The sequence below is a fragment of the Phaseolus vulgaris genome, chromosome 10 (genome assembly GCF_051622355.1).
Source record: "Phaseolus vulgaris cultivar YP4 chromosome 10, ASM5162235v1, whole genome shotgun sequence".
NCBI lineage: Eukaryota > Viridiplantae > Streptophyta > Magnoliopsida > Fabales > Fabaceae > Phaseolus > Phaseolus vulgaris.
This window is the reverse complement of record NC_143507.1, coordinates 8,735,512-8,762,208: the sequence shown is the minus strand read 5'-3', so window position 1 is coordinate 8,762,208 and position 26,697 is coordinate 8,735,512. Positions and strand designations below refer to the sequence as shown.

Genomic DNA, 26,697 nt, shown 5'->3' with positions numbered 1-26,697 from the left:
TCCAGCCAAGCTAGCAACTCTAGATGGACCAAATAAGTCCATATGTAACACATCCAATGGATTTTTTGTAGAGACAATATCCTTTAACTTGAAAGAGGATTTGATTTGTTTACCTTTCACACAAGCATCACAAAGCCTGTTGTCCTGAAATTTAATGTTAGGTAAACCAGAAACTAAATCTTTAGATTTCAATTTATTCAAGTGATTTGTGTGTATGTGAGCTAACCTCCTGTGCCACAACCAAGACTCATCACTTCTGGACAACAAACACTCATTTGAAGAGTTAGTTTCCATGATATTCAATAGATAAATGTTATTCACTCTCTTACCAGTAAACAGTACCTTACTAGATGAATTACTTGAGATTGTGCAGCCATTTGACTCAAAATTCACTTTGTATCCTTTGTCACAAAGCTGACTTATGCTGAGAAGACTATGCTTGAGTCCTTCTACATACATCACGTTCTCAATGGTTGTTGAGTTTCCTGTTCCAACAGTTCCTCTGCCCAAAATTCTCCCTCGGTTATTATCACCATAGGTTACATGTCCTTCTGCTTTGAGCTTTAAGCTGGTGAACTTTGTAAGATCTCCAGTCATATGCTTGGAACAGCCACTGTCCAAGTACCACTGGTTTTTCTTGCTTCCAATCTGCAAAACAGAATAAAAATGATACAAATGGTACCCTTTTTAGTATAGGGTCCAGCACAGATTAACACCTTCTCTTTGGCAGCCATTTAGCTAAGTTCTTAGGAACAAGATGCTTTCTAGGAATGCAAGACCTAGATGTATGACCAGATTTCATGCAGTAAAAACAGGTTACATGAGATGCCTTTTTGCCACTGTTAAAAGCTGAAAAAACTGATTTTGCTGGAACAAAAAAACTTGAAAGCTTTTTGACATTGGTTGTATTTCCAGGGGTATAACCAAGTCCATTCTTATTGAAAACAACATTCTGTGATCCAAGGAGAGACTCAAGGTTTTCTCTTCCCTTGGTGAAATTGGAAAGGGTTTTCAGCAAATATTCCACTTGTTTTTCCAATCTTTTGCAGTTTTCACAGTTTTTAATAGAGGCATGCAAGCAAGTTAGTTCAAGGCTTACCAAATCTGTTTTGGCCTTATGCAGTTCTTCCTCAAGTGTTTTTACTTTAGGTGCAAGCACGTTATTTACCTTTTGCAGCTTATTACATATTACAGCTAGCCTATTGGCTTCATCATGTGTTTCCTTGAAGGCAGCAAGCAAATCATCATAGTTATCAGAATCAGTAGAAAAATTACTTACTGATTCAGAGCTTGACTCCTCATCCTTCATCATGAAGCACAAATTATTCTCCTCATCTTCTGTTGAAGAGCTGCTAGTTGAGGATACTTCATTTTCCTCCCATGAGATGTAGGCTCTTCTTCCTTTGTTCCTTTCAAATTTCTTGCTGGCAGATTTGTCCCTTGTTTGATTGTCTGGACAATCTGTTTTGATATGCCCTGTTTTGCCACATCCAAAGCAAGTATATTTAGAGGAATTTGAATCATTGGGTTTAGGATACCTTCTTTTCTGCTGGTTCCTATTTTTGCTTTTCTTCCTCAGGAATTTGCTGAATCTTTTTGTAAGAAGGATGATTGTGTCATCATCTTCAGCATCTTCTTTTTCCTCCTTGATCTCATCCAATTCAGTTGCTTTTAGTGCAAGACCTTTGGGTTTTCTCTCTGTTGTTTCCTGCTCTTTTAGTCTTTTGAGCTCTAGCTCATGCTCCATCAGCTTTCCAAACAGTGCAGCAGTTCTCAACTTTGATAGATCACGGCTTTCAGAGATAGCTGTCACCTTTGGTTGCCAGCTTCTGTCGAGGCACTTCAATATCTTTATGCTGAGCTCCTCTCTGTCAAATTCTTTTCCCAAGCCAGTGAGATGATTCACAATATGGGTGAATCTTTTCTGCACATCAGCAATGCTCTCCTCGGGTTGCATTCTGAACAGTTCATATTCCTGGATGAGAGCATGTTTCCTTGACCTCTTCACATCTTCAGTACCTTCATGAGTCACTTCTAAGACTTCCCACATCTCCTTAGCTGACTTACATTGAGATATCCTGAAGAACTCATCCATTGTCAATGCAGAGGTTATGATGTTCTTGGCCACAAGATCATGTTGAGCCTTCCTCCTTTCGGTCTCATTCCATTCTGATCTTGGCTTTTCCACTTGTTCATCCTTGACAACCTGCATTGGCACATAAGGTCCATTGACCACAGCTTCCCAAATTAATGCATCAATGGATTCCATGAAAATTCTCATTCTAACTTTCCAAAATGCATAATTCATTCCATTGAACATAGGTGGTCTATTAACAGCAGAACCCTCAGCAAAAAGCACATTAAACTCAGACATTATTACAAACAAACTTGATTAAAATACAAGTCCTAGCTCTTGATACCAATTGTTGGGTTTAATAGTGCCAAAGTTCAAGAGGGGGGGTGAATTGACCTTTTAAAACTTTCTCGCAGAAACAGTGTTTAACACAGTTTTACAGAAAATAAATCGATTTATGTGAAAATGAACAGATTTATTTCAGCACTGTTTTTGTTTGAAAAGCTTTTAATTCAGCAAGGTTAATCACAAGATTATGCAGTGAGAATTTCCAGATGCACACACACAGATATCATATTTGAAAAACAGTGAAACACAAAACAGCAAACTTTAATTTCAAGCAAGTGATTAAGGTTCAATTGATAGCATGCTAGCTAATTGAGTGACCTTTGCAAAACAACCTGTTCCAGTGGCTTTTAACAGACTATGAGTGTTCTTCTGGATGTCAAGCAATTTTCCAGAAATTAAGAACAATGAATCACAAAACAGCAAGCTTCAGCTTTAAGCAATTGTTTAAGGTTCAATTAATAGCATTGACAGTTTCTTGTGCAACCTATCACAGTCAATCTGTTCCAATGGCTTTTAGCAGATTATATATGTTCTTATGAGATTCAAACAACTTTTTCAGAAATCAAGAACAGTATGCACAGTGCCCAGAAAGAACAGATTTATTTTCAATTGAACAGATTTATTTCTTTGCTGTTTTATCAATTATGCAAAAATGAAATTGCAGAGATTGAGAGAGAATGAACACAAGCAATTATACTGGTTCACTCAACTGAGCTACATCCAGTCTTCACCAACAACAGGTGGAAATCACTAACACACAGTACAACCAAGTACAATTCCCACTGTTCTTGAAACCTACAAGAACTTAGGTACTCTTACTGAAAAAACCTATTTCAGCATACACACACACCCACTCTTCAAGAACACCTATCAAGAAGAGTGTTCAACCAAACTATTACAAGAAATGAGATGTGAAACGACTACACCTGATTGAGGATACATAAATCTGCCTTAAACCAGTAGGCAAGATTGCTAGAACAGTAGCTGCACCTCACACCAAGCTTTTGGAACCAAACCAAGAACAAGCACTTTGTGATTTTTGAAATCTTTGAAGAACAAATGCTAATCCTTTGTAAACACTTAACTCTCTGCTGTCAAAACTTGTTTTTGCAAATGTATGAATTGTTTGAATTGTTAATTAAACTCAGAAACAAGTTTGCATTTTATAGAAAGCCAGCTTATAACAGAATTTTGAAAAACAGTTAAAGCTGTTATAAAATGAACAGATTGAAAATAAAATGAACTGATTTATTTTCAAAAGCAGTTAGAGAATTTGTTAAGTGAGGAGACTTAGTCAACCATTCTGGTGCTGAGATAAAACTGAAAAACGTTTAAGCTTGACATGGCACCAGAGACAAAAAGAATCTATTCATTTACAGATGAACAGATTTATTTTTCAAAACGAAAACAGAGAAAGTTTAACAATTTAAAACTCAGTCGTTTTGAAAAGAAGAAGACTTAGTCAAAATACCTGATGCACAAAATCTAATTTTTACAAGACTTTAGCCAAGGCATCAGTGAAGAAAATGAATCTGTTTATTTAGAAAAGAACAGATTTATTTTTATGCAGTAAACGTGTTTTTGTGTAAAACATGTGAAAAACAGTTTAAGAAAACTTATGTTTGTTCTTATCACATGGCCAGTGGTTATGAGGTGAGTTACTCAGCAAAAAGCCCACTCTTAGACAACCTCTAAGCACTACCTAAGACATACTTAAAGCAAAGCAAAATACAAATGAAATGTACATAAAAGTCTTCATCAAACACTACATATAAGCCTTCATCAAACACAATCTTGAAGGGGCAGCAACCATCTTCAACAAATGTTTCATCTGAACCTCTTCCTGAAACGATTTTTAGTGCTACAACTAAATATGCAAAGTTTGTTCAAACGTCTTTTAGCGAATCATCTTACAATATGCTGAAAAATATGGATGTTGCTTCATTGGCGGATTTTGTTATTGAATTGTCAAGTAGAAATCTTTTGATTGGAAAAATGATGAAAGAGAAGAATGGGAACTGCGTGTCTTTATCTGAATTTGAAAAATTGAAGAATGATCTTGCTGAGTATAAGGAAAGGATGAACTCTTTATCTTCACAGTTAGAAGAGATGAAAAAACAGAAAAAGGAACAAGAAGTTGAAAACGAAGGTCTTGGAAAAGAAATTTCTGATTTGAAGAGTGAAAATCTGAAATCTAGTACAGAGAATGCTCAATTGTTCAAAGAGAATCAACTTTTGAATGAGAAGGTATCGGCGTTATCTTCTGCGAATGAATCTGACAAAAACACCATCAAACTTATGGATGAGGAGATTAATCAGCTAAGGACTAATGTTTTTGAAGCCGAAAGTTTTATATTTGAACAGCACAAACTTGGCTTTGAGATGGCTCTTCAACAAGCAAAATATTTTTATAAGATTCCTATTGATGAAGGTAACTTTGATGTTAAGAAGGACTTTTATAATGGTGAACTAGTTCCTGCTAATGAGATTCCGGATAATGATGCTGAAGATATTAATATCGAAAATTAGGTAGATATAGGGTTTTAACTGTTTTATAGTGTCGGTTAACTCTCGGTTGCTTGCTGAGAAGTACAATTGTTTTGGAATGCTGGGTTGTTGAATATTTGCATTCGTGATGTAATTCCTTTTTGGGAACTTCTTAATATAAATGTTTAAGCTTTTGTGGTTAACATCGTGATTTTATCCTTCACATTTTGTTGTCCGGTCAAAATTTTCTTTCGGTTATAATCATAGTGAGAATTGTTAGCTTTCAGTTTTCTTTATGTTGAAAACGTTAAGAATGCCAGAATTGTTTGAACTCACCTCTCGGTTAGAGCATGAGAATATTGACTATGTTGTAACCTGGACCTTTCGGTTTTTTAAGCGTGATATTTCTGATTATAATCGATTGGGATTTAAAAAGTATAACATCACGTGACTAGCGCATTGGGTTATTTGTTTTCGGTTTTATCTCACAAAAGCAGTTTTTATCTTTTGAATTTATCTTTGCTAATGATGAGATCAATACTGTTATGGAATAATGATATTGATTTAAGTTGTGAAGTATAAAGTTATTAATCAGAAACCTTTACTTTACTGAGGTTGTCTTGTAATTGATACGTGACTGATTGGAATATGCAATTGTCGGTTTAGCAAAGTATTTTTGATGTGAGTAGCTTTCGGTTTTTTTGAATTGTAAAGTTACTGCTTTGGACCTGGCGTTTTTTGAAGGTGTAAAAATCGTGCATCTTTTGATTTTGATCTTTCGGTTTTCATTTGAGATGAAACGTTTAAGATTGATAGTTTTAAAGGAACATTCTGACGGGAGGGATTTCATCTGGTTTGAAAGCTTTCAAAACCGAAAGAAGTATATTTATGTTTGTTTGGGAGGGATTTCACCTGAAATGAAAGCATCCAAGCCCAAAAGAGTTGTGAATATTTTTTCGGGAGGGATTTCACCTGAAGTGAAAGCATCCAAGGCCGAAAGAATCGTGTAATGTTTATTCGGGAGGGATTTCACTTGAAATGAAAGCATCCAATCCCAAAAGAGTTATGTAAATCTGTTCTCGGGTGGGATTTCACCTGAAGTGAAAGCATCAATGGCCGAGAAACAAAGAATGAATATGTACACAATGGAAGATAACAAGATGAATTGTTTTTTGAGAATGCTTCTTCATTATATGATAAGTAGTTACACAAAGTCTTCTTTTTACATCTATTTTAACTAAAATAAAATTTTAGATGACTTGCATTCCAGGTTCTCGGTATCACTTTCTCTTCCAAAGTTTCTAATCTATAAGCTTCATTTTGTAAGTTTTCTAGTACCCTAAAAGGACCTTCCCAATTGGATGCCAACTTTCCATGTCGTGGATCCTTTCGGGCATCAGTTCGCATTCTCCATACCAGATCACCTTCTTTAAAAGTCCTAAATTTTACTTTTGCATTAAATCTCTTCATTGCTCTTCGTTTTACTGCAGTCTCCTTTATTTTTGCTTTTTCTCTAAGTTCTTCAATAAGATCAAGATCGGTCCTCAAACACTCATTGTTGATATTCCAATCTTCCATTTGTCTTCTTAATGTTGGTTCACTGACTTCTACTGGTAACATTGCATCTGTTCCGTAAGTGAGATTGAACGGTGTTTCTCCAGTTGATGTTTGTGGTGTGCAACGATATGCCCATAAGATCTCCGGTAGTTTCTCAGCCCATAATCCTTTAGCAGTCCCCAACCTCTTTTTTAATTGTCCAAGAATAACTTTGTTTGCGGCTTCGGCCTGTCCATTCGTTTGCGGATGTTCAATTGAAGTGGTCGTGGACTTGATTCCCAAATCTGCATAAAATTCCATAAGTTTTTTGTCAATGAACTGTCGGCCATTGTCACTTACAATAGTGTGTGGGATTCTGAATCGACATATTATATTTTTCCATACAAACGTTTGGACTTGCTGTGCCGTTATCTTTGTCAATGCCTCTGCTTCTATCCATAAAGTAGTCTACAGCTACTATCATGAATTTGGTTTGGCCTCGTCCAAGTGGGAATGGACCAAGTATATCAATTTCCCATTTTGCAAATGGCCATGGAGATATAATTTCTTGCAACTCCTGTGCTGGGATATGATTTAAACTCCCAAACTCTTGACATTTTCTACACGTTTTGACATAAACTTCACAATCCTCTCGGATTGTTGGCCAATAATAACCAGCTCTGCAAACCTTTCTTGTCATTGTTCGAGCTCCGCAATGCAGTCCACAAATTCCTTCATGAAGTTCTTTGACTACATATTCTGCTTGTTCTTTGGTCAAACATTTTAACAGGGGCATAGAATATCCTCTTTTATATAGCTCGTCACCGATTAGAATGAAACTAGCTACTTTCTTTGTTGTTTTTGCTTCTGGTTCAACACCTTGCTCCTGGGTCTTTATGACTTTGATGTATGTTTTTATCCAGTCGTCTTTGGATGTTACAATATTGAAGCATTCGTCCAGACTAACTGTCGGATGACTGAGGGTTTGTTGTATGACTGAATTGTGTTGCACTTGCCTTTGTTGGCTTGCTAACTTAGATAGTGAATCTGCTTTCATATTTAATTCTCTTGGAATATACTTCATCTCGGCTTTGTTAAAACATTGCATAATATTTAAGACTTTATGATAATATTTCATTAATAAAGGGTCTTTTACCTGATACTCCCCGTGCACTTGTCCCACCAACAGCTGTGAATCAGTTTTGCAAACGACATTTTCAACTCCCATGTCTCTGGCCAATAATAACCCTGCAACAAGAGCTTCATATTCGGCCTGGTTGTTGGATGTTTTGAACTCAAATCTTAGCACCATCTCCACTTGGAAATTATCTGGTCCTTCAAGTACTATTCCTGCTCCGCTTCCTCTTTTGCTTGACGCGCCATCTACATACACAGTCCATTGGTCCTGTTGTGCTGATGTTGGCATCTGAATGATAAAATCTGCAAGAGATTGGGCTTTAATTGGTCCTCTTGGTTCGTATTTGATTCCATACTCTGAAAGCTCCATTGACCATGTCACCATTCGACCTGCAAGTTCTGGTTTTTTTAAAATTTTAGATATTGGAAAATCTGTCCTCACAATTATCTGATGATTCTGAAAGTATGGTTGAAGACGTCTCGCTGCATACACTAGTGTTAGGGCAATTCTCTCAACTTTGGGATATCTGGTTTCGGCATTTTGTAGGGTTCTACTCACAAAATATATTGGTTTCTGCTCTGGGTTTTCTTGGATCAAAGCAGCTCCTATTGCTTCATTTGAAGTGGCTAAGTAAACTATGATAGGTTGATTTGGTACAGGTTTTACTAAGATTGGGGGTTCAGCCACCATGCTTTTGATTTGAGATAAAGCTTGCTCACATTGTTCACTCCACACAAAGTTTTCAGATTTTTTCAACAAGTTTATAATCGGTTTGGTTTTTTCGGCCAATACTGGCAGAAATCTTGATAATGAATTCAGCTTTCCTACTAGCCTTTGTACTTCTTTTAGGTTTTTCGGTCTTCCCATCTGCATTATTGCCTCACATTTATCAGGATTGGCCTCGATTCCTCTGTTTGTCAACATGAATCCCAAGAATTTTCCTCCTCTGACACCGAAAACACATTTTTCTGGATTAAGACGAATATTGTACTTTCTTATTTGAGCAAACACTTCTTCAAGATCTTCCAGATGTTTCTGTATCTCACTTGATTTAACGACCATGTCATCAACGTACACTTCCAGGTTTTTTCCAATCTGTTCTTTAAACACTTTGTCCATCAATCTTTGGTATGTTGCTCCAGCATTCTTCAAGCCGAAAGGCATGACTTTATAACAATAATTTGCAACATCAGTGGTGAAAGCTGTTTTCGGGATATCAGGTGCATACATCTGTATTTGATTATACCCCGAATAAGCATCAAGAAAACTCATCATCTCTTGGCCAGATGCCCCATCAACTAGTCGGTCTATATTAGGCAATGGATATGTGTCTTTTGGGCAGGCTTTGTTCAAATCGGTGTAATCTGTACACATTCTCCATTTTCCATTTGGTTTTTTGACAAGTACCACATTAGACAGCCACGTAGTATACTTAGCTTCTCGGATAAAACCAGCTTATATTAATTTTTCAGTTTCTTCAATTGCTGCCTTTCGTCGTTCTTCTCCTAACTTTCTTCGTTTTTTAGATACCGGCCTTGCTTCTCGGCAAACAGATAATTTGTGACACATTACCTCTGGATCAATTCCAGGAATATCAGACGGCTGCCAGGCAAATAAATCCTTATTGCTACGCAACAGTGTGATGAGTTTGCTAAGTAATTCATCAGGCATACTTCCACTTATGTAAGTGCATTGTCTGTCGTCTTGCCCTAACACTACTGCTGTTGTTTCTTCTTTCAGCTCCAACCTTTCCTCATTTAATCTGGGATCCAAATCCACCATGGCTACTATTTTTTCAGTATCTCTATCCATCTTCAAATTCATCTTTAAACCTGCCACGTAACACTCCCGAGCATCTCTTTGATTGACATAGACTGTTGCTATCTCTCCTTTTTCTGTTGGGAATTTCATGGCCAAGTGCGGTGTTGACACGATTGCTCCTAACTTATTTAAGGAAGATCGTCCTAACAACACATTGTATGAAGTGGATGCATCCACCACCAGATATCGGATTTTAATTTTTTTAATTTTGCTACCTCTTCCAAATGTTGTTATCAAATCAACATACCCTTTTGTGTTAACTCTTTCGCCCGAAAAGCCAATGATTTGCTCTCGGAAAGGCACTATGTCTTCTTCTCTCAAATGTAACCTTTTAAACGTATCCCAGAACAAGATATCAACCGAACTCCCTTGATCAACCAAGGTCTTCATGATAGCATATTCGGCTATTTCAACTGTGATCACCATAGGATCATCATGATCTGGATCAATTTCTTGAAAGTCTTCATCTGTGAAAAGCATTGGTGGTAAAGTTCTTCTTTTAAAAACATGATTAACAGCCCGGATATTTCTCCAATGTTGCTTTCTTGCTGACGAGGATTCCTTCCCAGAAAAACCCCCTGAGATCGTATTTATAAACCCCCTAACCGGCCTTCCCAGACTTCGCTCCCTGCTTCGTCTTACTGACTGGGTGTTTTTGATAAATTCTATCACCTCTTTCTTCTGGTCTTCCAATCCTTCTATCATCTCTTTTTTCAACTCATTTATTTTCTCTCCTCTCAAACCTTTCCACCCTTCTTTCACCCTCCTCTCGTCCTCTCACATCTCTCTCAGGGCTCAACCATACTCTTGTGTTTCCCCCTCGAACAAAATGTTTTAACTGTCCTGCATGAATCAACTCTTCTATTCTGTCTTTCAACCCAATGCATTCTTCTATATGATGACCATGATTTTTATGATATTCACAATGTTTGGTGCGGTCTGCTCTTTCTGGTGTTCTTGCTTTTCTTGGTGATGGTATTATTTCGGCTGCCATGGCTTCCTGTAGAATTCTTGCTCTGTTTGTATTTAGAGGTGTGTATTGCTGGAATTTTCGACTTCTAAACTCTTCTCGGGCTCTTCTTGCGACAGGTGGGTGTTCTCTTTCTATCACCCTTTTCTCACCTCCATCAACCCTCACTTGGTTTCGAAACTCCCTTAGTTCTGCCATCTGCATAAATTTTGATGCTCGTTGCCTTAGTTCATCCAAATTGATCGCAGGTTTCTTACAAAGACTATCGGCAAATGGTCCCGGTTTTAGTGTCGTTATCATGTGATGCATGGTAACCTCTGGGCTAAGATTTCGAATTCCCAAAGCAACCTTTCCAAAACGTTCCATGAACATTCTTAAAGACTCTCCTTTCTCTTGTCTTATGTTTACTATGGCGATTGACGTTAAATGATGAGGGCGACTAGTTGCAAACTGAGTGCCGAACTTTTCTACCAACGTATCAAAACAATCTATACTCAAAGGTGGGAGGCGTGTGAACCAGCTCAATGCTGCCCCTTTCAGAGTTGTAGGAAATACTCTGCACATAACAGCATCATTCCATGTATACAAGCTGATTTGAGTAGTATATATTGCAATATGTTCATCAGGGTCCGTACTTCCATCATATTTGTCAATGGTCAAGTTCTTCCAATTGTCAGGCAACGGAGTATCAACTATAACGTCATAAAACGGATGTTTCCTAGAAGATGTCCCTGCACAAACCCCAGAGTTTTCAAGCCATCTTCTTTTGGTTTGGAAACTTTCGTTGTGATATAGCCTTTCATTCACTTGTATTCCAGGTTGAACAGTTTCGAAAGATGAATTCAAAACCATTTCCTCTTGTAACTTTCTCCTCATGTGTGCGTTTTCGGCTCTCAACATACTCAACTCTTCTTCATTATTCTTTTTTAACATCTTGAATTCTTTTTGTAGTTGGACTAACATTGCCATTGGCATGTTAACATTGTCTTCCCGATCTCCACCTTGCTCTCCTCCTTGACTCATCTTGTCTTTAACCCTTTTCAACTAACCCTCGGCCCCACGGTGGGCGCCAAAATGTTCTTACAGCAGGGACCAAGAACACTCGAAATAGGTTAACAAGACTAATTCTTCATGCAAATCCTTCAATCTTGGGCTGGACACTATCTTGGGCTGGACACTGTCTTGGGCTGGACACTATCTTGGGCTGGACACTTGGTTTCTCTTCACGACAGGAACTCTCGGCTTCTCCTCACAGCAGATGTTCTCGGCTTCTCCTCTCGGCAGGTGCTCTCGGCTTCTCCTCACGGCAGATGCTTTCGGCTTCTCCTCACGGCAGATGTTCTCGGCTTCTCCTCACGATAGGTGGGGGGTACCTGCAAGTCGCTCCGATGCCAAAGTCAGAAATGGTTTAATATTCATCAGATAAAATCACTCTTACCTTTTTCTTACTCTGAACTTCTATTTATAGGGTTTCCTTAATGGGCTTTTCCCCTTTTCTTTTGGACTTTCTTTTTACACATTTTTATTATTCACACACCCCTCATGTAGGTTTTTAACTTAATTGGGTTTCATTTTTATAATAATATTTATATTTTATTTTATTCTTTAACGTATATCTTTTCCGTTCTCGGTTTAAATCTCTCGGTTTTAACCTTATCCCCCTTGGTTACTTAACATGTTGTTCTCGGCCTAATCCTCTCGGTTTTAGCCTACCAGTACATTAGTTTTTTTAATTTAAATATGATATATTTTATTATATATGATTGTATGTACTAATGTATGTAGTATTGAAAATGGTAACATTATATACATAATATAATGTGACTATTCCACCGAAAGGTTTTCTATTAGTTTAAAATAATCATAAAATCTTTAAGGAAAGTTATAAAAATATTTTTTTTTAAATGACATTAGAATAATTTTCTAATTTTACAATTTAAAAAAATGTACATCATGATGGTTATGTAGAGTTGTTGTCAAACAAATATTTTTGTTAAAATAAAATAATAAATTTTAATTTAAAAAAATAGAATATGTGAAATTTTTTTATTTAAAAACTTTGATTCACTTCATTATTTATCTGATAATTTTTTGCATTTTATAGAAATTAGGTATATCTATTACAAGAATAAAAACCATTTCCAAATAGGATGAAGTGGGTAGATTTATTTAAGGGTAAAAAACCTTTTAAACAAGAGAGGTTGTAATATTGTTCAACGAAAAAATAATTGTCAAATAATCATTTTTCTATATTTATTGATATAAATTATAATTAAATATTTTTTCATGACTTTAGGTTTGTTGTTCATTCCATTTCACTAAAAAAAAATTCATTAAATAGAAATCAATTCTAAAAATAAAAATAATTAATCATAATTAAATTAAATATTATTTCAAAGACTAATAAAATAATTTATATTATTAATAAAATTTATAAACTAGTTTATTGATATATATTTTGGTACCAATTTAGAAATTAATTTATAAATTTTATTAATAATAGAATCTATTTTAAATATTAATAATTTTTTAATTTCTAAAATAATATCTAATTTAATAAAAAAAAATTCTATAAATTTAATTTTTATTTAATATTTTTCTTTTCCTAGTATATCTAAAAATTTGACTAAAACAAAGAAAGTTCATAGAGAAAGTGCCCTAGAATTTTCATTTCAAAAAAGCTCTTGAAAAGAGACTAATAATTTTATTTGAAAGGCCAACACGACCTAATCATTTCATTCTAACCACATTAATAAAATGAAACATGATGATGTGCATAAGAGGAAATAACAGTATGGTTTTGGTTCTTGAACTCATTCATACACATCAAAAAGGTTAACCTAATTCAGAGAGAAGCTTCGTTTAAAGTAGAACTTTACCATCATGATGATGGAGCCAATGAGCATCATCAAGCCAATTGCCCCTCCAGAGACAAACGAAAGAGCAGAGATTTGAACTGAACCCCACAGAACACCAGAGCCAGACATAGCTTCTGCTAATGCCATAATGTAATAGAACAAAAGTAGCAGCAAGATTGAGTTTGCAGGCACACGAAAAGGCAATGGTCGTGTAAGAATTGTTGTGTAAATGAAGTTCAGGAAAAACATTGCACTCAATGTCATTGATGGCAGAAACACAGGAAGTGCTTCTCCAAAACTTAGTAGTGATTGCTCTTTCACCTTACCAGTGCCTTTCAATTTAGAAAACATGTCAAAAGGATTGCCCAAACAACATGCTATACCTAGTTGTCCTGTGTAGAAGGTAGCCCATATAGTAAAATCATGTTGTTCAGGATGTTTCTTGTGAATTGTGAACTGGTTTTGTGTCATGTACGGATATCCATTTTCTTCATCAATCTCTATCGCACCATAGGGGGAATGAGATTCCTTCTTTATCTGCTTACAGAAACCCTATAAACTAGTTGGTGAGTAAGAAATTTGATGAAGTGGTATATAATTTCAAACATATGAAAACACATAGGTTTTTGTCTCTTCAAGCATTTATAATAACAAATTTCTTGCAAGTTTCAAATATATTATTGATATTGAGTTCATATTCATGACTTTCACATTGAATATTCTTTTCATTTCAACTCTTAAACTTCAAAAAATATTCTTAGTCTTAACACTTTATTTATTGTTTTTGCTTCCAAAGTTTTTGTGGTTATAACTCCACATTATGTAGGAATTTTAGAAAATCATTAAATAAAAACTAATTTTAGAGATAAAAAATAATTAGTTACTATATTGATTAAATTAGATACTAATTTATAGGTTAAAAAAATTATTGATATCTATTTTATTTTTTATTATTGATAAATAATTTTTAAATTGGTATTTAATTAGCTAGCAAGATTTTATCTACCAATGTTTTAGATTCTAAATTTAGTGACTAAAACTTTTACAATTAGTTAAATATAAATTTAGAAGCAAGTGCAGATTAATGGTACTTTATGCACCGTCTCTTTTGAAGAAGAGATTGAGGTTCCGTTAGCCATGCAACAGTTCTTTGATCATCATTGGGGGGTGGTTCATGAGGAGGATTCTGAGGCAAGCTTGGACGATTTTGGAGGAGTTGGGTCCGTCAACTCTTTTTGCTCGGAGCTTGGTGGAGGGTTTGAACCAAAGGAAGGGGAAGAAAAAACGGTTCAATTTCCTGCAGAGGTGAAGGGTAGTATGTTAGGTGGTGAAGGTGGCGCATGCAAAAATAATCATTGCGGGAAAAATCAGCCTAGTTTAGGTGAAGTAGGAGCTGTAAAGGTAGTGGGCCCATTCAGGTTGTTGTGCAAAAAAGCATTTGAGCCTTGATGACACATTAATTACTCAGGAGTGGTCTGGTGACCTAATTTGTGTTGGGCCTATTCTCGCCTAAGAAAGAGATGCAAGTAGGGTTGGGACATCACCAGGGGCGGCGGTGAATGCCATGAGCGTCTTCTCTGGGAGGTCGCAGTTGAGGAGGTTGCGCGGCAAGCAGTGGTCTACGGCGGCTCCGGCAGCTGGTCTGCTCATTAAAACGGAGGGTTCTCGTCGTTTTTCAGGGGCGTTTTCGGAGCGGCAATAACCAGTGGCGAAGTCTTATTCGTGGACTTCAGTGCGGCGGCAGGTTGCAACCTTCTATCCACGTCGCCCTCGACGATGGGTGTCGTTGCCACCGCTGGTGATGGTAGCTCGGGGTGGAGTGGTGAAGAGAGTGGTTGCGAGGGTGCGGGGCTGGTTAATGGGAGGGAAGATGGAGCGATTATGCAGAATAGTGGCGCGGTGGTGGGCGGTCGAAGGAGTTTAAGTGAGAGCGGCAACGTGGTATTGATTCCTAGTTTGTCAAACAACGATCGTGTCCATGAGGTGGATGGTAGACACGCAAGTTTCGCGTTTAACCGTGCGCCTTTGGTCAGCTTTGGAGGAACAAGTTCACAAGCTGACGGAAAATTGGTAATAGGGAAGGTTTCTCGAACCCTGTTTTCGGAATTGGATACTAAAGCTAGCTGTGAGACCATTGTCCCTCTCAGTCGAAGTGCCGACAGTGCTGATAAAAATGGCTTTAGGCTTAATTGGTTGAAAAATGAAAACTTAGAAGCTATTAGAATGTGGAGCATAGGAAAGGAATTTGGGTTTTCCTTTAATGGAGAGGAGGAAATTGTTATCAGCAAGTTAAAGTCTTTGGAAAATCGAGACAGTGGCAAGCAGAAGGTTGTTAGGAGGGAGAACGGTGTTTCAGATGATGAAGATTGTTAGTTTGAACATAAGGGGGTTAGGAGGGAGTATTAAACGAAAATATATTAGAGACTTGATTAGTAAAGAACATGTGGAAATGATTTGCTTACAAGAAACTAAATGTTCTGATATTAGTAAGGAGAATGGTTTCCTGCTGTGGGAATCAAATGATATTGGTTGGATTGAGGTTGGTGCTAGTAATAACGCATGAGGGATCATTATTGTATGGAGAAATAGCTGGTTTCAACTCGTCAAATCATTTAGAGGCAACAATTTTTCTGTTGTTGAAGGGGTGTGGAAGGGCGGTGGAGGGGTCAAGTTATGATAATTAATGTCTACAGTCCTAGTTCGTTGAGGGAAAAGAATATTCTTTAGGAAGAAATCAGTGAGTTCAGACGATGTCAGAACAATAGGGTGTGGTGTGTACTTGGAGACTTTAACTCCGTTTGAAGACAGGAAGAGAGAATGAGTATGTTCTCAGTGTTTGACTACAACAGAGATACCAGAGGGTTTAATGATTTTATTGAAAAGTCCGAACTTGTGGATGTACCGATGTTAGGTAGAAAGTTTACTTGGTACAAGCGAACAGATCAGTTAAAAGTAGAATAGACAGGGTCTTAGTGTCCAGGGAATGGCTGGATGTGTGGCCGGATTGTAAATAATTTGTCTTAAGTAGAACTGTTTCTGGTCATTACGCCTTAGTGTTTAAGGACTCGATAGTGGATTGGGGTCCGAAACCGTTTAGAAGCTTGGATGTGTGGCAGGGTGATGGTAGGTTTAAAGATTTTGTCAAGAGCAAGTGGCATAGTTACGAGGTGCAGGGGGAGGATGTTTGTTTTTAAAGAAAAAGTGAAGAAGTTGAAGGTTGATCTAAAAATCTGGAATAGGGAGGTCTTTGGTTTTGTTAACCTTGCAGGGGACAAAATGTTCAAGAAATTACAAGAGTTGGATGAAAGAGACGATGAAAGTGATCTCAATGAGCAAGGAAGGGAGGAGAGGCGGTTGTTGCTGGCAGAACATAGTCGATTTCTCTTTAAGCAAGAAGCCATCTTGAAGCAGAAAGCCCGACATCAGTGGTTGGAGCATGGAGACCTTAATACAGGCTTTTTCCATTCGGTTGTCAAGTGGAGGAGGGCGATGAGTGGTTTAAATTGAGTTTTTGTGTACGACCTATGGTGTGACGATAAAGAGGTGGTAAAGGATAGGTTAGGAGTTTTTTTAAATCTCTGTTTGATGGAGTTGACGGAGCTCCTGTCAGGTCGGATAATGTTCAATTTTGCTCAGTATCTAGGGAGGAGAATAGAATGTTGGTCGAAGATATATCTGAAGAAGAAGTTAAATTTGCAGTATGGAGTTGTGAAAGCTCGAAGAGTCCTGGTCCTGACGGTTTTAACTTTGGCTTTTTAAAGTTCTATTGGGAGATTTTAAAAAAGGATGTTCTGAAGGTTGTGAACGAGTTTGCAGATAGAGGCAGTTGGCCCAGGGGGTCAAATGCGTCTTTCATTTGTTTGGTTCCCAAGATTGACAACCCGCAGCATCTAAGTGACTTCAGACCTATCTCCTTGGTAGGTTGTTTATACAAAATCGTTTCAAAGGTTTTGTCTCTTAGGCTGAAGAAGGTGATTAGTAAGTTTATTAATACTAGGCAATCTGCTTTCCTAGAAGGAATGAGCTTATTGGATAGTGTTCTCGTGGCCAATGAGGTTTTAGAGGAGGTGAAGCGGAGGAAAAAGAGTTATGTATACTTTAAAGTTGATTACGAAAAGGCATATGACTCTGTAAGTTGGGAGTTTTTATATTACGTGCTTGGAAGGTTAGGCTTTTGCGAAAAATGGATCATATGGATTAAATCATGTTTGGAGTCTTCCTCTGTGTCGGTGCTTGTAAATGGGAGTCATATTTCAGAGTTTTACCCAAAGAGGGGTTTACGTCAAGGCGACCCTCTTGCGCCTTTTCTGTTTCTTATTGTGGCGGAAGGATTGGCAGGTGTTGTAAGGAAAATTGTAGAGAAGAATCTGGAGGTTGGGGTACAAAAGGTTAAGGTAAACATGCTTCAATATGCGGATGATACTCTGTTTCTTTGTTAAGCTAACTTTAAATTTGTTTGCAATTTGAATGTCATTCTGCACTATTTTGAGTTAGCCTCTGGTTTGAAGGTCAACTTTTTGAAGAGTAGAATTGGAGGGATGGGGGTTGACCACACTGTGATTCAGCAATTTGCTGCAATCCTTAATTGGGAACCTTTCAAATATTTGGGGTTGCTTTGGGGGGAGCCACAAGAGAGTCTCGTTTTGGGACGGAGTGATAGAAAGAGTTAAGAGTAGGTTGGGAAGATGGAAAGGTAGATTTCTTTTGTTGGCCGAGAGAGTTTGTCTCATTAAGTCAATTCTTTCTTCTATCCTACTTTTCTATATATTTATGTATAAGTTGCCTTATGCGTGGTTTGTGGAAGGAAACTATCGACTCTAAGTACGGAGGTTAGAGAATCTTGCCGGACAAAGGAGTAATGCTAAGAATTCCAGTTAGTGTAGAGATTTGAAGGGTGTTTGGAGGATGGAAGAATGAGGAAGAACCTTTTAGAACTGTTGTGAGTGGAGAGTGGGAAACGGGAAGGATGTCCTATTCTGGAAAGATGTTTGAGTGGGCAACGAAGATTTGAAAAGTAAATTTCCAAGATTGTATTCTTTATGTGGTAATAAAGAATGTAATTTAGAGTCTTGCGGGGAGTGGGTTAACGATAGTTGGGAGTGGAAGTTAGTCTGGAGGAGAGGTTTGTTTGATTGGGAGAAAAGTCATGAAGTCCAGTTGTTACAAGAGGTGCATGGAAAGGCCCCGATCTTGAGTATTGAAGATAGCCGGGTTTGGAAGGTAGGTAAGGATAGTGAGTTTTCGGTAAAGTCTGTCTATGCTAAATTAAGAGACCCCTATGAGGGAGATATTTTGTTTGTCTCTCTTTAGAAGAATTATGCTTTGTCTTCTGTCCAGTTTACTGCTTGGAGGGTGTTGATTAATTCGGTTACTACAAAAGTTAACTTGAAAAGACGTGGGGTTTTGGTTGATAGCAACCTCTGTAGTTTTTGCAGGATGGAAGTGGAGTCGACAAATCATCTGTTTTTTTAATGCAAGATTGCTTGGCTTGTCTAGAAAAAGTGTTTTAGATGGATGGGAATTACGTCGGTTGATCATGTTGATCCAATTTCCCACTTCTTGCAATTTAATTTATTAAATGCTTATGCCCAGGTTAACGTTGTTTGGAGTAGCGTTTGGATTGCAGTAGTTAATGAAATCTGGAAGCACAAGAATAAATATATTTTCCAAGGTGGAGTGATCGACCATTCGGAAATGTTCACTTTGGGTCAATTAAAGGTTTGGTCTTAGATAACATCTAAATTTGGTTCTACTTGTTTTACTTATTCTGAGTGGTGCATTGATCATGTGGCTTGTGCAAGGTTTATTCCTTTGGCTGGGGTGTTTGTTGTTTTAAGTTTGTGAGAATTAGGTTGGTTATAAGGGGTTATGAGGGTATGTTGTGTTATGGTTATGTATAAGGGTTGAGCCACCCCGAAAGTGGTTCATATTTATTTATTTTTTCTTAATGATAAAAAAAACTAATTATAAGAACCTTTAACTCCAAATTCACCTTAAGATAATCAAAACGAAATATTTTATTCTTAAGATCATCAACGGGAAATACTTCCTGTACATCAAAGCAACAACGATTAGGTGATTGAGAGATTGTTTTCATATGTGTGACTCAATTATAAGATTTTCTAGTTATTTTATTTTACTACTTTTTAAAGAAAGATAGATGTGTTAGAGAAAAAATCAACAAACTTAAATTTTACCCTAAGTAATTTTGATTATGTGTTTTATAAGAAAGTTTTCAAACTATGAGAATATCTTTTAAATCATCAAATATAAGTGTTTCTTTTGATGTCAAAAGATGTTATAGCACCTTGCAATTTTATCTTATCTTCTTTAGCATTTCATAGTATATTCTTATTTTTATAAACGTATATGTTATCTTTTGTAAAGAATGTTCAACTAAGGTAGTTCAAGGTAAAACTCATATTGGGGCTTGGAATGGACAAAAGAATAATATACTTAATAACTCATAGTTTGTTTGCATGGAAAAGATATTTTTATTGTTAAATGAATTTATAAGATAAAACTTATTCATAATGAAACTTATAAAGTTCAATTATATTTGGCTAAGTTACCATTATTTAAGATTTAATTCAAAAAATTATGTTGTAATGAGTAAGTAAAATGACTTGATAAGTACCTTAAACATTTTGTTCACAATCAGATGAGAAAGAATAGGAAGATCATGATGAGAAAGAAGAGGAAGTCTCGATTCCTATACATAAGAACAATGAAGATATGAGAAATAAAGGTGAATTCAATTTCAGTAATGAATATTACTAATTCATTTTATAAGTATCTTAAAGGTCATTTAACATTCCAATACTCTTTACACAATAAAAATACTCTCTTACACAATAAATATATATTGTTGTTATTCCATTAAAAAATTATAAAATGGTTTCCAAATTGATATCTAAATTAGCTACTAATGTTTTAGTTTTAGTTACTGATATTTTAGATTTTAAATTAGTAGTATGTTAGAGACTAATTTATAATCTAAAATATTAATAGTTAAAACCTTTATAATTAATGGTTAGATACCAATTTAAAAACTACTTTATAAATTTTTATTAATAATAAAATTTATTTTAGATGTCAATAATGTTTTTAGTTTTAAAAATAATAATAACTAATTATTTTAGTATCTAAAATTAATTACAATTTAATAATTTTTGTTGTAACGGTATTTGAAGAAATAAGAGTAAGTTATTACTATTAAATACCTTAAATGTCTCCTTATCCATATGAGTGAGAGAATCTCCCACTACTAACTGTACAGAAAAACAACAAAGATTTTGTACTTGAGGAAAACAAAGATTTGGTACTTAAGGAAATGGTGCAATCCAATTTCAGTTATGAATTGTTACTAGTTATGTAACGACCTTTAACGCCTGTTCCATATCAGTTGCAACATCAGGACACATTTTCTGTACATAAAAACCAATAAAAATTAAGTAATTGAGATTTTAATATGTCTAATTTAATTATGGGATTTTCTATTTATTTGATTGAAGTTTCCTTTTCTTACTTTTCAAAGAGAGATGCACACTAAAAACAACACAGGATAAATGCATTGACTTTTTGGACACTAAATTGTTTTAACTTAAAATTAATTTAAAAGATAATGATGCATTAGTGTTAATTTAGTCAATGTTACTTATAATCATCCTTAAAAATCAATATTAATGAATTAATATTTGTGATAATTCGTTGCATCAACGTGAATATCACTACAAGAAAATCATGAAATACAAATCAATTTTAGAAAAAAAAAACTAATTAGTTGTTATAGTGACTAAATTAGAGACAATTTTAGAAACTAAAAAAACTTTTGGTTTCTAAATTAGTTTTTATTATTGTTCAATGGTTTCTATATTAATATTTAATTAGCTAATTAGATACAAATTTAAAGATTATTTAACAATAATAAAAACCAATTTAGAAACCAAAAACATTTTTAGTCTCAAAAATGATCTATAATTTAATCACTATAGCAACTAATTACTTTTTGTCTTTAAAACTGGTTTCTATTTCATGATTTTCTTCTAGTGTATAATTTTTTTTTTTATCGGCTATGTATAATGTTATTCACTAATATTAACATAGACTTTTATTTGTTAGTATAAATTAAAAGCCAACATTAAATATTTATTTTCTTATAGTGTATTGATATTTGATGTTAATTTTGTTGTGCATGAAAAAATAGTTTTTCCTATATTTTTTTCACTTGGGGTATTAACAACCTCTAATTTCATCTTAGATTGAAAATTTCAAAATATTTTTTATTAAATTATCATTTGGTTAGAATTAGGTTATTTTGTAGTAATTCAATTATATAACATTCAAATCATTTACAAGTCAAAGATTGTGTTTTTCTTAATCACAAATTGTCTACCTTAACTTCTCTTTTAAATTTCTTAATCCACTTGAAACTAAAAAACTCTACGAAGAAGCAAAATTAATTGTTACTAGTTAATTTGTAAGTACCTTCTGCATCACATCGTAAACGTTATCGAACACATCGTAATCGTTATCGAACATCTCGAACACCTTGTATATCTCCTTGTTTATCTGAGTATGATTATAACCAATATCAATATCATGTCACACTTGTAGTATATAAACCAGTAAAGATTTGGTACTCAAATGAAAAGTTGCACTTCAATTTCAATAATGAATTGTTGGTAATTATATAAGTATATCTTTAACTCTTCTTAATCTCAACCTGAGCATCAAGACTGCATATAAAATCAATAAAGATTTTTTAAACTATTCAAATGTTTGATTCAATGAGGGATTTTGCAATTATTTAATTGAAGTTTCATTTATTAAGAGAGATGAAAAGAACCCTCTTCTTTAAAGTAAAAAACAATGGAGGACAACCACATGCAGTAACATCAACTACTAAAAATTGATGATAATTTAACAATCAGTGAAAACAGAAATGAAGAACATTGATGTTAGAGAGAAGAAATAGTTACAGGGAAGTGAGGTGGATAATTCTTCATAGAGATGAATGGGAGACCACGGATAATCTCTCCAAACTCCCCTGCACACAGATGAAACAAAATACATAGATCAAAAATGGTTGTTACAAATTATCACAATGAATCAGTATAATAACTTGTTCATATATTAAAAACAAGAATTTTGAAAACCCTATGTCTGTTTGAAACATGAACAAGACTCCAAAAGCTAATACTTATCAAGAAAATCCTAAATCCATTGGCAATCATCATATTCACCTTTTGAAGTGGCTTCATCTCTTTGATCATAATTGATTTCATGTTCATCGAATTTCTCCATTCCTTGGAACTGATTTTCTTGCCCAACCTTGGATGCTGCAATGCTCTCTTCGGTTTCTTGTGTTTCACTCAGATAACTCACCTTCACATCCTAAAATCACTTTTTTGTCTGTCTTGGAGAAGAGACTCTGCAGCATTGCTTAGTCAAGGATCAACCGCGTTAGTCAGTGATACAAAGCTTCACGCAATTGCTAAACATTTTTTAAATTGGAATTCAGACTTTTAACGCGACGGATATGCATTTTCTAGTAGCAAGTTCAGTCAAATATTATGTTATTCTTGTCCACAATTTCATATAAAAATGTTTGCTACTGAAAACTCCAATTGACTTTTGAATTTTCCACGTCCCTAACGCGGAATGTCACCTTCAACACCACGACATCTGTGGAAAAAAAGCAATTGTTTGAAAACAAGGGTTTGGTTTCAGACTTTCACATACCATCAAGTTGAACCAAATATGCAGTTCTGGTAAGAAGGATTATTGTTACGCTGGGCAGTGCTACCAAATCATGGATATTGTAAGTAGTTTATGCTTGATTTTTTTTTTGGCTGAACTCTATCATGATCATGTTCAAATTCTTAATTAACGTTTTTTCAGTTCGAATTTGGAACTCTTCTTTTAAAAATCTTTACTGGAAGTGGGAAGATCCACAAAAGGGGGAATCATGGAGATGATGAGAAAGTCAAGGTTCCTGAATCAATAAGACAAATGAACAATTTGAGTGTAAGTTGTTTTCTTTAAATCCTGCAGTTAATGAAGAAAAGTGATGTGATTATGCTAATAATAACAGTAACTGAATTGCACAGCCAATTGGATCAGAATCGAAGATATGTGTTGAGGAAGAGCATGGAAGAACGCCAATGAAGCATTTTCCCAATAGTTGTGGTGAGAGAAGAAGAACATTAGAAAGTATGGGAAGAGGAGCATCAAGGTTGGCCACATTTGGGTTTTGTGTGTGTTCACTATATCTAAAATACAGCAAACCAGTTCTCCAAGCACAACCACCTCATCCACTTTGGCTTGACATCATAGGAATTTTGAGTTTTACTTTGTTTGCATCTGCTGCTTCTGTTATGCTTCTTGTTGAAGCAAGGTTCACTCATAAGCAGATCATTGTTATGCTCACTGCATTCTTCACTATGTTGTTGGCTTAACATGCTTTCATCTTTGTGCTCAAGTAGTAGTATCTTGTTATTTATATAATATTTCATCTGCATAACAGTATATCTTGTAACAAATGTTTGAGTGTGTGACATATCAATATCAGCAATTAATCAGATCTTGAGAAAGCTTCTCTCTCTGTTTATATATTCATTTTCTCTACTGAATGTTTTATTAATTATACTTCTGAACATTATACTTGTTTAGACACAAAAAAACGTGAAACAAACAATTCAAAACTTCCCAGTGATTCATCCATGCCTTTGCTAGTAGTACCTGTGAATTGAGATAACTTTACACTGCATAGAAGGTAGCCCCATATGGTACTAATGTTGAGGAGTAGAATCTGTTAAATTGCTTGAAAAGAACTGGAAAATGTGTTTCATTTTCTTTTATCATATTTGGATATCCCTCCAATGAAGCTTATCAAATGATAGGGGGAATGAATGAAAACTTTCCATCTTTGCCTCTTAGTCACAATTGAAACAGGTTGTGAGTGAGAAATTTAATGGAATAATTATAGATGATTTTTCTATGAAAATTCATTTTTGGTTATTTTCATGCAGCTAAAAGATATCATATTTTGTTTACAGAGATTGATAGCCTATAGAGTAATGAGGCATATGAGAAGTAGCATAAGGTCAAAAAAGCTACTGCAGCTATAACAGCCTTCTCTGCTATGCTTATTACCATGCCTAATTCTCTCACCCATCTATCTTCCAATATCTTAAAATAGTGTCTTTCATTCTATATTTCAACAAACCATCTTCCTTGTTCTCTATTAGCAGGGACACTTCCCTCAAATCTCTCCACCACCTCAATTCATATATAGAAAGTTCGCTATCATTCAAATTTTTCCATGTTACATATTTGGATTCTAACTCCATTTCCACTTTGCTAGAAGATTTCCATGAAACATCGTGATATCCTTAAAACTTAGCCGACCTTAGTATTTTTCACTTCATCCATGTTATTTTCTTATTGTCTGACTGTTGTAACTTTCTAATGGCCTAACATAGAGAAAGAGAGTAAATAATCGGGTAAGGAGGTTTTTTTTTTTGATCGGGTAAAAACGAATTTTATAAGACATATTCTTCTAGTAGAAAATGATAAATATCTTCCTTCCACTTACTATTTTTTTTTCTGCCGATAAAAAAAACCTTAGAAAGTTTTTTCCTAATTTATTTTAACACATTGTTCTGTAAGTTTTGCTTCCTTGCATTTCCCCTTACTAGTATTCCAAAATATAAAAAAAAAAGGTATTCTCATAATGTTGTAATTCAGTATTTGGGAGTAGCTATACATGTGAAAAAGTCATTTTTTTCATCAAATTACACATTTTTACTGTCAAAGAAGCTTTTTTAAAAAAAAAATACTTATAAATTGAATAATCTGAAAGTTTGTTCCGATTGTACAATGCAAAAGACATTGTTTACTTCCATATTTAGAAGCTTTTGATTTGCAAAATCAACAAAAAAAAAAGAAAAGAATTTAAATCAGAGAGGAAAAATAAGAAAAATATGTTTGATGCATAAAAAAAATATCCTATGAAAACCCTTAAAGAGGTTTTGGATTGTTCTCTTGCTTGCTGTACTTTAAAAGGAGGATTTCTTTTTCAATCTTATATTTTTTTTATCCATCCAATAAATATGAAAATTTCTATTTTATTCTTAAAACTAATTTATTAATTGTGTAATTTAAAAGTATTTTTTATAAAAAATACTTCTAAATTTACAACCGAATTCATATTTTGTATGAACAAAAAAAATTAACAATATTTCAAAAGTTATTTTCAACTTGTGGATTATACTATCCAGAAGTTATTTTTTTCTTAAAAAAAACTTTTAGATTAAGTCATTTTTTCATAAAAAGAAGGAGAAATTGGGAAGACACTTCATCTTTGTCACCCATGTTGCCCTCTTTGCTAGGGTTCCTATGACCCCATTCAATTTCCCCTTTTCCATTTCTCAACTTTGTTGTATAATTCACTAACAATCAACCATTTAATCATGTATGTCAAATTCTCCTTGTTATAGGATGAATCATCCCAGTAATTAGTTTGTTACTGGGAATTTATGATCATTACAATTGTGTTTTTATACCATTTTTTTCGAATTACATACCCTAAATTTTATTTTATAAAAAATATAATTTTTTAAATTATGTAATTTAAAAGTTAAATTTAAATCTCGAAAATTATTTTAGATTATACAATTTAAAAATAATTTTTCATTAAAAAAATTATTATATAAGTCAAAATATAATATTAACTTTGAGATTATACAATTGTAAAATAATTGACTTAAAATAATTGATTTTAACTTTACTATTCTAAATTAGTATGTAATCCCAATATACATTTTTTTCACTTCATGACTCCGAAATCCAAAAATAAATTTAAATCAAAAAACAAAGCGGCAATTTTAATATATATGGGACACAAAAGAGGAACAATTTCTTCATGCACCATATCAATTCTAACATGCAATCTATTATTTTTCTAAAATTTAAAAATTACCCTAATTTTGGATTTATATTCAGAATAGTAAATATAATTTAAAAATAAAAAATAAAATTTCGGATAAAAAAAAACCTAGAACACAAAATTGAAAATGTATTTTAGATAAAAAAAAATTCTAGAATTCCAAAATGTGTTCTGATCCAAATCTGGAATATTTTAAGATAAAAAGTTTTGGAAGTAATTTTTATTTACATCCTTCTTTTATTTAAGGTTATTTTTGTCATTTTAGAAAGACATTTTTGTCATTTTCAATAACAGGTTGGATACATGTTGGAATTGATATGGTGCAGGAAGCATTTGCCCAAAAGAGAAGTACGAAGGTGTAAAAGTAAATGACCCTGTGAAGACTTGCACATCCATATGTTCTTCTGTCACTCTATACAAAACGTGAAAAATACTTTTTTATCATTTTTGTGTCATCCCATAGAATAGTTTCTGGATTATATAATCTGAAAACTAATCATGCATATGAAAAAA

At 34.6% G+C, this 26,697-nt stretch overlaps 2 protein-coding genes across 7 annotated transcripts; one reads left to right on the top strand and one right to left on the bottom strand.

The window, feature by feature from the left end:
* Positions 1 to 13,038: 13,038 nt before the first annotated feature.
* Positions 13,039 to 22,734, bottom strand: LOC137818804 (uncharacterized). Of its 6 annotated transcripts, XR_016516317.1 has the most exons (8): positions 22,478 to 22,687; positions 22,214 to 22,281; positions 21,720 to 21,803; positions 20,615 to 20,659; positions 20,456 to 20,503; positions 19,870 to 19,944; positions 14,324 to 14,529; positions 13,039 to 13,784 (listed from the first exon to the last, which is right to left on the bottom strand). XR_016516317.1 is itself a non-coding variant. In XM_068622415.2 (7 exons), exons 1-7 carry the CDS (start codon positions 22,536 to 22,538, stop codon positions 13,215 to 13,217), a joined length of 951 nt encoding a protein of 316 aa, XP_068478516.1. In that variant the 5' UTR covers positions 22,539 to 22,687; the 3' UTR covers positions 13,039 to 13,214. The 6 variants fall into 6 exon arrangements, 4 of the variants coding, with proteins under 4 accessions (XP_068478516.1, XP_068478517.1, XP_068478518.1 ...); XM_068622415.2 differs by lacking the exon at positions 14,324 to 14,529; XR_016516318.1 differs by lacking the exons at positions 20,456 to 20,503; positions 20,615 to 20,659 and having other exon boundaries at positions 22,478 to 22,681.
* Positions 22,735 to 22,863: 129 nt separating this feature from the next.
* Positions 22,864 to 23,827, top strand: LOC137818805 (uncharacterized). Its single transcript, XM_068622420.2, has 3 exons — positions 22,864 to 23,055; positions 23,136 to 23,261; positions 23,345 to 23,827. Exons 1-3 carry the CDS (start codon positions 23,047 to 23,049, stop codon positions 23,690 to 23,692), a joined length of 483 nt encoding a protein of 160 aa, XP_068478521.1. The 5' UTR covers positions 22,864 to 23,046; the 3' UTR covers positions 23,693 to 23,827.
* Positions 23,828 to 26,697: the final 2,870 nt, after the last annotated feature.

Coding starts and splice junctions, on each gene's coding strand:
- LOC137818804 (XM_068622415.2), bottom strand. CDS start 22,538: ATGGAGAAATTCGATGAACATGAAATCAATTATGATCAAAGAGATGAA. Junction 21,804..22,213: donor ATTATCCACCTCACTTCCCT/GTAACTATTTCT, acceptor AATCATACTCAG/ATAAACAAGGAGATATACAA. Junction 19,945..20,455: donor TGGATAAGGAGACATTTAAG/GTATTTAATAGT, acceptor TCTTATGTATAG/GAATCGAGACTTCCTCTTCT.
- LOC137818805 (XM_068622420.2), top strand. Junction 23,262..23,344: donor GACAAATGAACAATTTGAGT/GTAAGTTGTTTT, acceptor TGAATTGCACAG/CCAATTGGATCAGAATCGAA.